Source organism: Manis javanica, chromosome 14, assembly GCF_040802235.1.
Source record: "Manis javanica isolate MJ-LG chromosome 14, MJ_LKY, whole genome shotgun sequence".
NCBI classification, from domain to species: Eukaryota; Metazoa; Chordata; class Mammalia; order Pholidota; family Manidae; genus Manis; species Manis javanica.
The window spans coordinates 11,471,782-11,483,838 of record NC_133169.1 but is presented as its reverse complement, the minus strand read 5'-3'; the positions used below and the strand labels follow the sequence as shown (position 1 = coordinate 11,483,838).

Genomic DNA, 12,057 nt, shown 5'->3' with positions numbered 1-12,057 from the left:
GAGGAGGCGGGGCGGACGCGCGGAGCCGGAGTGAGGTGTCTCGTGGTGGGGCGGCACGCGCACGCTTGCGTGCGCAACCCTTTTGGGGTCACGTGCCGGGGGACGCAGGAAGACAAGTGGGAGGAGAAAGGCGCGAGAGCGAGCGCGAGAGGGAAAAGGTGGGGGGGTAGGGTGGAGGGAACCTTATATCACGTGACAGGGGCGGCGCGGCCCGGGGTGTCAGTGTGGAGGAGACTGAGGTAAAGTTGGGAGCGCAGCGGCGTTGGCGGCGGCGGTGGCGGCAGCGGCAGCGCGGCGGGGCCGGGTATTGTCCGCGGCCCCTTTAAATCCGCGATCCCCCTTTTACCCTCCTTTATTCCCTGCCCGCGCCGTGTCCCCCTTCTTCGGTGGGCACCCCCACAGCCTGTGTTCTCCCGCTGTACACCCCCCTCCTAGTGGTGCGAGCCCTGGCGTCCCCGCCTCGAGTCGGCCGCCGGAGGTTTTGTTTATGGTAGGGTTCGCGGCCTAGTGGGCCGCGCTAGAGCCAGGGCCTCGATTTGGGAGCGTGGCCGGGGCGGGGCTTGGGGCAGCCGGAGGGGGGGGGGCCATGCGGCTACAGCCTAAGGTGGGGAGAGCGAGTGTGAGCGAACGAGGCCTGGGCCCCGCCTGAGGTAGGGCCTTCTCTCTACCCTGGTCGGTGCCTGTGGAGAAGACCGGGGTGGGGGCGCCCTTCCCTTTCCAACCCTCTGCGGGCCTCCTCTGATCCGGATCCGGCCTGGTTTGGGGGTGGCGGGGGGGAGGTAGGGCGATGGGGTGGAGCTGCCCCAAACTCCCCCATGTGGCCCTCAGTTTGGAGTGCGGAGGATTAATTTGTTCCGGGTGGGAGGTAAGGAGGCGCCTGGCCCGGTGAGCTCCCGATGTGGCGTTGAGCGGGGTGAGCCTCCCATTCTCCACGCGTGGGCTTGCGTCCCCTCGCTGTTCCAGCCTCTGCCTCTTTGTCAGCTCCTCTAGACCCTTCCTTCCTTCTCGCCGCCTCAGCTCTTGGAGTATAATTTTTGCTGCTGTCTTTAGCTTCCTGTTGCCCATACTATAGTTTTGGGTACCCCAAACAATTATGTTATTTGGCAAGCTGGGCATGAAGGCCCTTATACTGTGTATTACGGTTAAGGGACGGCACTGGAGCACCGGGGGTAATTTTTCATTCTTCTAATAATGGGACAGGAATTCCAAATTTCTTCAGACCCTACGCCTTGTGGACAATCCCTAAATTGCTTTGCAAACTGATGTCACAAACAGAAGACGGGTGCTTTTCCACCGTTCTTGAAATGTAGCCACCTCTGGTGTAGGATGTTGTGGAAAGAAAAACACCACAATAACGGGGCTTTTTTGTTACTGTTATTATTATCGTCTTTGCCTTTGACCCTGATTATTAGACGGAGAAGTGCTCTCCCACCCCCCACTTTTTTTGTCTCCTCCCGTCCACTTTCCACCGCCCAAATCCTGCTTAGAGGATATTTGATGTGACTTACTGGGAGGTGGCGCTGGTCAGTGACAACAGCATTACTAGACAACGAAAACATTTCAGCTGTGTATGGGTTGATAAAAGTGCTTTGAGATCCTACACCATTGTCCGTAAAGATTAGACGAACCCAGTGATTATTCCCCGTGTGAACGGGAAGTACTGCGGGCATGTAACTAAATGATGAAAGACCTTTAAATGTACTGTTTTGTTTTTGATTTTTAAAGCCCTTCCTTGCTAAATGTGTCCAAACTGTGAAATAGTCTTTTTAAAATTAGATTCGAGTTGATGGGGAAGGGGATTGCAGGGGTCATTTGCACAAAGCATCTGGGGGATTTAGTCGCTCTGTTAGAGGTAGCAAACCTTACGCACCCCAGCAGGGCTTGAGAGTTTCTGAATTGTTTCTCAAATTAGATTGTAAGCTCCCTGAGGGCAGTAACCAAGTACTAATTGCTTTTGTATTTCCTAAAGTACTGGACACATAGTAGATACTCAATAAATACTTACTATTTATTTTTTTCTGTAAAATTTCTCTGGCTATTTTTTTAAGTAGCTGGTTTTCAAAAAATGGTCAAGGGCACTCCTGTGTTGAAATTTGTGTTTGTTCCCCCATTATTTCCTTGGTATCTAATACTTCTCATCCGTTTCCCTTAAATATTTTTATTTTGTAAGAAAGTACTTAAGATTCCTGACTCCACTGTGATAACTCTGGGTGTCTCTGCTTGCTACTAAAAGGCTGCTAATTCTGTGCCCTCTGGTGATCCATCCTAGCTCACTTATTTTTGACCTGTTGCTCAGTGTTATTACTACCTAGGTGGTAAAATTTTCTTAGTCACACATTTCAAAGCACTGGTAATAGAGAAATGGAAGTTAATAGCAGGAGTGATCCAAGAGGATTATTTTCTTCCCTGAGTAATGTGACTTTCAAGATGAGTTCTTAATATTCACATTGACTGGTATGTATATGCAGTGGTCCATAGAGCTAGTCATGCGATTCATATCTGCAGTATAACTGGTGCTCACAAATTGAAATCACACATGTAGTAGAAAGCAGCCAGTGTTTGTTAAGGTACAGGAGTGTGTACTCCAATGTTAAAAATTTCATCTTAGAATCAATTGGATAAATATTTTCCTCTAGTTTTAATTTACTTCTCTTTGATTTGAATCTGGGTACTTGGTTAAACAACACTTGCTTTTTTTTTTTTTTGTAAATTGTTGAAACTTTACTATAATTCCAGCCTTGGAAAATTAACTACTGTGTAGCAAATAATCCTGTATTAGCTAGAAAAATTTACAGATCTTTAGGTACATATGTATGTAGGGGAGAGAAGTAATGGTTAAAAATTACCCCCTGAAACTCTTAATACTTAGTTACGTCATCCAAAAATGAAGACCTATACAACCTGTTGACCCAGACTGGTGAAAAATTTATTCACAGAGAAGTCAGCTTTCTTGTAACCCAAGAAACAGGTGAAATTCACTACTTTAATAGCTAATCCTTTGTATGTATCTTCAGAAGCCCACCTTCCCTCTCCCTCATCCAGCAGTATCTTCTGGGTAGTACAGAATTATCTTGCATATCTTCTGGGTAGTACAGAATTAATAATGAAAAATACAGAGCAGAAAAGTATAAACTTGTCCTCTTTGGAAGAAAATAAAATGCAAAGTGACCTTATTTTGAGCACTCCATCATATGAATGTTTTCTTTGTTTACTAAATGCAGTAGCTGAGATTGCATTATAAAATAAAGTATGAATGACACTCAAATTCAGTAGAATCCTTGCTTGTTAGAAGTATAACAAAAACTTCCTGGTTTTGGGAAGGCCCATGTGTTCTGTGTCTCTTTAAAGACTCAAGAAACTCATCTTGCGGGCAGTTTCTCAAGTTTAAAATGATTTCCCAGAAGCCCTTCCAAATAAAACTTTGTGCTATATGTTTTTGTTTTGGAACACATTTGGGATTCTCTGTGTATTAAGGTGAGTGGTGGAGGGTAATTGTAATTCTGGTTTCTTGGAACTATGAACTAGACGAACAACAAGCAGACGTAAAAGCAGTGTGTTGGAATTACCATCCAGGGAATTGAGATTCTGGGCAAAGTCAATGGGGCTAGTACATGCCTTGTTGAAGGCTATGCAAATTGCCTAGAGATAGAAACTTGAAGGGGAGAGAGGCTAGGCTTGAGCTTGTCTTTCCCCAGTGATGGAGATCACATGCAACTTATGTAAAATGGTTGTAAGGCAGGTAAGGTGTTTTCCTTAGGCAGATTGTGTACGTAATTTTAAGTAGATTTTTTTTGGAGTATAGATTAGTCTTCCTGAAAGGCTTTTGTTTCCAGGCTTTGCTGATTATCTTTCCATCTGTCAAAAGAACTTTAGATAGTTTCGCCTATATGAAGACTTTTTGATTTTTAACGTTACTTTACTTAGTATCAAGATAGCTAAACTTAACAAAGCCTGCTTATTTGGGTCTGGTAACAAAACTGCCCATAACTTCTTTAAAAAAAAAATCATTTAATACATTTCTTTTTATAAAAAATGGATTAACAGCTATAGTTTCTGAAGGAACTTGCCGAATTAAATAGGTCTCAGAAACAGGCCAATCTTCTTGGTTTGTTCCTTTAAAGAAAAAAATGGAAGGTTCTGGTAAAAGAGAGGTTAAAAATGTATTTTGCCTACACTTAATATCTAAACGTTTTTTTCTTCAATTTTTCAGTATTCTACCTTGTAAATACTGTTATTTGTATATACTGTAAATGATGACGTCGGTGGGCACTAACCGAGCCCGGGGAAACTGGGAACAACCTCAAAACCAAAACCAGACACAGCACAAGCAGCGGCCACAGGTAAAGAACCCAAGGAATATTGATCCATAAAAATAGCCTTGCCGGTTGTTACTGGTTTCCACCCGGTGCAGCAGCAACCTGTGCTTTGGGTTATGGATTTGGGTTTATTCTTATTCGCTAGTCCTTACCCCTTTTACTTAGGACCTGGTAAGTGTATTAAGGAGTAAATTAATCTGGTTGCTAATTTTTATGGCTTTTTTTTTTCTTCTCTGTTTTGAAGTTTGATTTAAATGTGATCTGTTTTCTATAACCAATTCGATGTTGGTTGGTACCCTAATGTGAATGAATTAACTTATGTTTGGTTATGGTCAGAAGAATGTGTAAAACTAGAACTTTCCTCTCACTTGTTTTTCTTTTCGTTTTTTTCCAAGTGAATTTCCGGCAGAATTTCAGTATTTAAATTGGGACAGTAAAATTCATGATATCTTGCTAACATACACTGGATACTTATAAGATTACCGTGACAGTATCCTCAGACTAAATCTTAAGGTGTTCTTAGTCCTAGGAATAAAAAGGTAGTGTTGGTCATTGCAGAAACAGAAGTAGGGCTTACAGATGACTTTGCAAATACATTAATGTGAATTAAGGCACAAATGTTTGAAAGTAGTACTGTGATCCTAAGGTAAAAGACTCATAACCGTGAACATTGGTGAAAAAGCCCCCTGCTCTTCTAGGGATCATAGAGTGAGATAGTGGCAGCTTCACTTTTTGTTTTTTATCATTTTGCTGATTTGAGCATCTTAAAGTGTTAGTATTTTATTACTTCATCATTTGTAACAAGAAGGAAATTGGGGCAGAAAGGTGGGGTGGATATTGACTACACAGACCGCTTATTTCTCTAAACCATTGTCTGTTAATTATACATTCTTGAACTTGTCTCAATTCCTAGGCCACTGCAGAACAAATTCGACTTGCACAGATGATTTCGGACCATAATGATGCTGACTTTGAGGAAAAGGTGAAACAAGTGAGTATATCACTAATTTGCTATAAGCTACGAGAAAACACATCAGGATTAGAACACAGGTAAATAGTATAGGTGCCTAGCAGGATATTTTTCTACTGTAGGCATTAAAAGAACTATGACCCAAAATACCATAGGGCAAGCCAATAAGTAAGAGCTTTTATTTTATTGGCTGATTTACCACACTCCTTTGGATAGATACCCTGTTCAAATTGTTTTATCTTAATTTCAACCTCTTGTTTATTGAATGACTTTGTTGAAGCCATTTTATAGCAGCTTTGAGCGGTGTGGCATCTGTGAAATATAGAAATTAATTGTATCCTAAAGCCTGTGTGCTTCTGGATTTGATTCTCTATTCGATTTTTATTGTTTCATTGCTTTATAAATACTTTTGACCCCATCCCTAATCATAGGTGTATATATTTGCTTTTTGGAATAGAAAATTGTCATTTTGCTGATTTAAGCATCTTAAATAGTGTTAGTGTTTTATTACTTGGTCGTTTGTAACAAGAAGGAGATTGGGGCAGGAGGTGGGTGGATACTGGCTATGTAAGTCCCTCTTATTTCTCTAAAATTATACATATCTTGCTTTTTAAAGATTAGATCTTCCCACCTGACCTGGTATCTTCTCCCTTTTCTTCACTTGGTTTCGTTTTGTGGGGAGTGCAAGCTTATTCATGATGGTTGCTGATTTTTCTCTTTCAGTTGATTGATATCACAGGCAAGAACCAGGATGAATGTGTCATTGCTTTGCATGACTGTAATGGAGATGTCAACAGAGCCATCAATGTACTGCTGGAAGGAAACCCAGATACGGTAGAGTGCTAATAAAGTGTTCAAAAGAGTGGGTCCCAGGCTGACAGGCTAGTAATATTCCAAAAATAGCAATTGGGTAACTCAACTTAAAGCAGAGTATTCTCTGACAGAGTAGGGAACTATCTTAATGATTGTTTGCTGCAGGTTGCAAATAGACTTAAAGTTTATATACCATAAATAAGAGAATACAGGTAAAATCAGTCTCTTCTAATTGGCCTGGAATAAATTACTCATTCTAGGCTAGTGACTGTTTTCAAGACTGGGTTAGTCTGAATTAGAGGTGCTGTTTTATAGCTTTAGTTACTAATCATGGGAGATTTTTGTTCACTTGTTTTATTGCTATTGAACAAAGTCATAAACTAGTGGGTTCTGATTTCAGAGTGTTCCTATTGATACCAGCTGTATATTTCATACGTTTCCATCATGTGAACTTAACTTCTGTTGAGTAGCAGACAAATAAGATTTACAGCCTATTGACCATTCCTGGAGGTGATAGGGGATATCTTGGAGGAAGGATCTCTTGCCCTAGAATTTAGAGTTGCTTTCACTTCTTCTTCTCCTTAATGAGAGTCATTTTAATGAGCATTGCCTCATTTTGAAGTCATTTACTTGGTTTTACACTGGGGATCTTTGGTTGGGGTAGATAACCACAGTTCATCCTTAGACCAACTTAACTGATGCTATCATGTCATTTTAGCTAAATGTTGAAGGTTTGTCAGTTTCCTTGAGACAGTGGGAAATAATGGTGGAAAACTTTTTTGATCATTGAATTTAAATTTGTGGATTTTTTCCTTCAAGAGTATGGTCCCAGATGAGATTTTGTAATCAGATAACAAGGCTTTTGGTTCATTCTGAGTTCACTCTAAAATAATTACTAGGATTTTTTTGGTTAGGTGGGGAGGGACAGCACTACTCATGCCTTTGAAAAGTCTGAATGTTTTTAGCACAAGTCACTTGTTTCACCTTCTAGCATTTTCTGCCTAGTGCTACGAGTCTGACCTTTCAGTGTCAAGAAGGAAAATAAACTATAATGTAGTCTTATGCTACAGATACACCAGCTACTGGTGAAACCAGTGGGAAGTGAAGTCAGCTGCCAGGGATGTTGGATGTATTTGGGTGGATGAGATCATATCAGAAAACTGGCAGTGCGTTTGGGAAGATCATAGTAATTCTTTTTCCTTATAGAACCCATCTGGTGCCAGCAGCTGATGTGTACCATAGAGGAGGGAGAAGGTGACAGGTTTCTGAAACTTGCCAAGTTTTGAGACAGACTAGCAAAAACTCTAAAAGCAAACTGTTTGGAGTGTAGTTTCCAGGGATTCTGATGCAGATTTACTTACAGAGTTACTATAATGTATGAATCAAAGCTACTGTGAGTATAAATGACCCACCAGCTGTAATGTGGAATGGGCTTGGGTTGGAAGAGTAGGCAACAGGGTCTGCCAAGTCCTGGGGGGATACTTAACCTTTTTTTAAGTTACTACTTTAGTAAACTTTTTATTGTAAATTCCTTAGGATATATAGATATAATTTTACTATACTTGCTTTTTCTTAAGATTTTAAAATTGTGGTAAACTTAACAGAATTTACCATTTTAACCATTTTTAAGTTTATGATTCAGTGGCATTAAGTACCTTGACAATATTATGCAACCATTACCATTGTCCATTTCCAGAACTTTTTCATTTTCCAAGCCGAAACTGCGTTATCTATTAAACAGTAACTTCCCATTTTCACCTCTCTCAGCTCCTGGTAATGTCTTCTATTTTCTCTTTTGATGAAATGTGCCTATCCTAGGTGCCTATAAGTGGAATCATACAATATGTGTCCTTTTGTGTCTTTCTTCATTTAGCATAGTGTTTTCAGGATTTATCCATGTTACGGCATTTATCTGAATTTCACTCCTTTTTAAGGCTGAATAATATTCCATTATATGTATATGCCATGTTTTGTTTATCCATTCATCCACTGATGGACACTTGAAATTATTTGGAATTATGTTACAGAAATCACAGCATTTCATTCCCTATATTCTTCAGCATGCTTCTCTTAGGAGGGATATTCTTTTTATATGACCACAATATTATTATCAACCCTGAGAAAACTAATACTCATTTCATATTGTACCTGGTCCATATTCTTGAAAATTATTAAGTGTTGCTGAGCACTGGGCTATTGTTTGAATTAGATGGTAACTGGAATAGTAAAGATCTGGTAGTCTTGGTGTTTGACTTGGAACTTTTATTTGTACATATTTTTTACAAAAATACATGTAAAAAGACATTTGAAACTTCGAATTTATAAAGCTCATTTTCCTGATGAATTGAGTGTGTTTGCAATGCTGTTTAGCTTATTTTTCTTATCATAGATTTTCCCTCCTGCAGTCTGGAGTGGATCAGATTATTATGTTTTGAAGAAGGTTGAATTGGATTATATCAGTTTAAGAAATATAGGGAGAACACAGTGGATAAAACCTAGGATGGAAGGGTTCTTATAGTCAGCATGGGCCATGTTGACTGCTGTGCCTTGCTGACTGTTACTTGGTCTTTCAAATAAAGGAAATTGGTTCATGGGGGATAGAGTGGGGAATAGGTATGGTTTTCCTAGTACATTCTGGGTTGCTTGCTTGAAGAGTGTGTGCAAGAGTTGAATGCTGTTCACTCATTTTAAATTTAGAGTTAACTTTTAGAAACTTTGAGGGATTTTTTTGGCTTTATTTGACATGAATAGGAATACAAAAAGTTGGGAGTCCCTGAATCCAAAGGGAATTAGTTTTTGCAGCCTAGGAAACACACTTGAAAAGTAGGGACCAATAACTAGATCCTTTGACTAATACTCCAAAGGACTGAACTAGATAGAGATCTTGGTGATCCTTTTGTAAGTGACCCTTGCCATCCATTAGCAATAAACAACTTTCCTACAAAAGGGTCTTGAATTTTGCAGTGATAAGTATATATATTTTGAGGTTCTGTCTGTACTCCCCATTTAAATAGAAGTAAACTAGAAGAAGTATCTTAGATATGGGTGCTGAAAAGAGAATGGTTAACAGTTGTCCAGCTTTTGTCTCTGGTTTCCTGATGGCAGTCCATACTGATTAGACATGAATGCTCTGCCCTTTTTTAGCATTCCTGGGAGATGGTCGGGAAGAAGAAGGGAGTCTCAGGACAGAAGGATGGTGGCCAGACGGAATCCAACGAGGAAGGCAAAGAAAATCGAGACCGGGACAGAGACTATAGTCGACGACGTGGTGCAGGGCCACCAAGACGGGGCAGAGGTGCCAGCCGTGGACGAGAGTGTATGCATGGGGCTTTAACAAAACCAGCTGTGGGTCAGTAATGTCTAGACTTGAGGGAGGTCAGGGCCCTACTAGGCTGGACCTAGTAATCATTGTATCATCCTTTTGATTTTTCTTGACATCACCTGTTCTGAGACCTTAGCATCTCTTACGTGCAGCCTTTTCTAGCAACAGCTACCAATTTGGCATGAAGTCATTTGGTAGTCATTTGTAAAGTTGTTTGACTTAAAGCTATCTGTTGTGGTTCATCACCGTTCCCCTAGTAATCATCATGTCCCATCCTTCTAGCTCATTTTTTCTAATATGTCTTTCTACCACTGTATATATAATACACATGTCATTTATATATTTACATGTTATATTGACTCTTCACTGGCCATCTGTGTTTTTAATTTCAGTTCGGGGGCAGGAAAATGGATTAGATGGCACCAAGAGTGGAGGGCCTTCTGGAAGAGGCACGGAAAGAGGCAGAAGAGGTCGTGGCCGAGGCAGAGGTGACCAGTTTGTTAGGGGCATGGGTATTGGGGGCAGGGTACTTTTACTAGTTCTGTAGGGGAAAATTTAAAAACAAAGTCACATGGAGTCTGGTTACCTTATTGTTGAGATGTCATGCAAATTCTAGAGATTGACGAGTGGGCAGTGGGAAAGAAGTTGAATGTCATTTCCTTTCGTTTTTTTTTTGTTGATAATATATTTGCTTGAGGACCCAGGAGTTAGATTAGCAAGGGAACAACCTGGCAGTAGTAATGATCATCCTACTGTGTTATATTGTCTGATACGCTACTGAGTGAAAGAAAGAACATTGGATGATGTCAACCACTTACTATTCTAGAGTTTTCTTAGTTGGGAAGATAGTTTTACATCAGCTTGTAAATATTTCTCTTGCCCTCTCTTTCTCTACTTTAGGTGGCTCTGGTAGGCGGGGAGGAAGGTTTTCTGCTCAAGGAATGGGGTAAGTTTCATTGATCCAATGTCTGTAATTTTTTCCCCCCTTAAACATCACTATAACATCTTAGAATGACTAATACCCTGTTATCCTCAAGATAATACGTATTCTTAACAAAAATATATTCAGAAAGATTTCTATAGACTAATCAGAAAACAAGGTAGGCTTTGAGCTTTTTTTTCAGGGTGTTTATCACCTGATAGTTATCTTTATTTCATAGCTGCATTTGAGTGTATATTCCTGCTATCTTCCAAAAATCTTCTGTGGATTTTAATATGATTATTGGTGTCCTAACCCAACGTGGATAGTAGATATAAATTGAGATTATACCATGAAATTTTAGGTAGGCTGATAAGTGAGAAATAGTAGACACCATATGGGGTTATAGAATGGGGGCCATGATTGGTCAGTAGTAGGAAAGAGAAAGTCAAGATTCTGATTGCCTTTCTCTCCGAGTAGTTTTTGCTGGTGCTGTTCAGAGGTTAGAGAGTGTTTTAAGCCTTTTCTCTTCCCCACCTCCCAGAACCTTTAACCCAGCTGATTATGCAGAGCCAGCCAATACTGATGATAACTATGGCAATAATAGTGGCAACACGTGGAACAACACTGGCCACTTTGAACCAGATGACGGGACGAGTAAGCGACCATTTATTTGTTTCTTTTCTGGGAACCTAAGGGAATAATTTTTTTGAGGTTATAAAGTCACATAAAAAAGTGAGAAATAGTTTCTGGGTACAGAGATGGGGGAAAGTGATGGCATTTGAATTACTGTGTATTCTCTTTACTAATATGTGCCTATGGGCACATTATACATGCTATTTCACCTGATCTTCATCACATTTTGTGAAATAGACATTATATATCATCACTTTCCAGATAACAAAACTTAAGACAGAAAGAGCAATTATGAAATTTGCTAGTATTTGAACTTGGAATTCTTAGACTCCAAAAGCCTGTGCTCTTTCCATTTACATCATGTGACTGCCATTATCTCCTAACTGTATTTCCTAGTGTTTCTGTGAGGGTTGCTAGCTTTGCCTTCTGAAGATACACAGAATTAATCAAACTACTACTTGAAGATAAATAGGGCTCACAATTAGAGCCCACTCTCAGTTTAATTCTGGTATCAGGAAAGGAATCTTTTTCCTTCATTTTTGGGAAATCTCAATGTCTGAGCAAGAAAAGAATCTCAATATTTTGTAGCGCTCTTTGTTGGACAGTCTCTTGGGTGTGGTAGAGTATTACATGGTTTGAATAAGATAGCATTTCTTATTAGCTGGCAAAAAGCTTTGGTGCCTGTGTCTAGATATGGTGTGTACATAATATTTAAGGCTATGATAGGCATCTGGAATATACCAAGATGTGTTTGGGAATAAAAGATAAACTTTTACTACAAGTAAGAGCAGCCTCTGGGCTCTAGAGTACTTTCTTCTTACGTGGGCAGTTACCTTGTTATGGCTGAGCCAGCACATGGAGAGCCTGAGATTTTTTTCCTCTTAATAAAGTGGGGATGAGTAATGGCAGAGAACAAATTGCTTAGGCTCCTTGATTCCTATCCATTTGAATTTGCCTTGCCCCTTTTCAAAGAGCAGTGATCTTTAATCCCTTTGGTTTTAGAAGGGTCTTTGGCCCAAATAGCTTCTCATCTACCCCGCCTACAGTCAGGTCCTGAATGTTACTTTTTGTTCACTAAGCT

At 40.2% G+C, this 12,057-nt stretch overlaps 1 protein-coding gene across 28 annotated transcripts in view; it reads left to right on the top strand.

Moving 5' to 3' along the window:
• UBAP2L (ubiquitin associated protein 2 like) overlaps nt 1-12,057 on the top strand; it is a 39,501-nt gene that overhangs the window by 517 nt on the left and 26,927 nt on the right. For 10 of the 28 annotated variants that reach the window (XM_037016803.2, XM_037016801.2, XM_037016794.2 and 7 more), the window contains exons 1-8: nt 191-304; nt 4,211-4,340; nt 5,230-5,307; nt 6,010-6,120; nt 9,244-9,448; nt 9,814-9,909; nt 10,322-10,367; nt 10,885-10,997. In XM_037016803.2, the coding sequence (XP_036872698.1) occupies nt 4,251-4,340; nt 5,230-5,307; nt 6,010-6,120; nt 9,244-9,448; nt 9,814-9,909; nt 10,322-10,367; nt 10,885-10,997 (739 nt within the window). In that variant the 5' untranslated portion in view covers nt 191-304; nt 4,211-4,250. Of the gene's footprint in view, nt 1-114; nt 305-626; nt 651-4,210; nt 4,341-5,229; nt 5,308-6,009; nt 6,121-9,243; nt 9,449-9,813; nt 9,910-10,321; nt 10,368-10,884; nt 10,998-12,057 lie in introns of those variants that run through there. The other 18 variants (XM_037016805.2, XM_037016804.2, XM_037016799.2 and 15 more) reach the window with 8 other exon arrangements.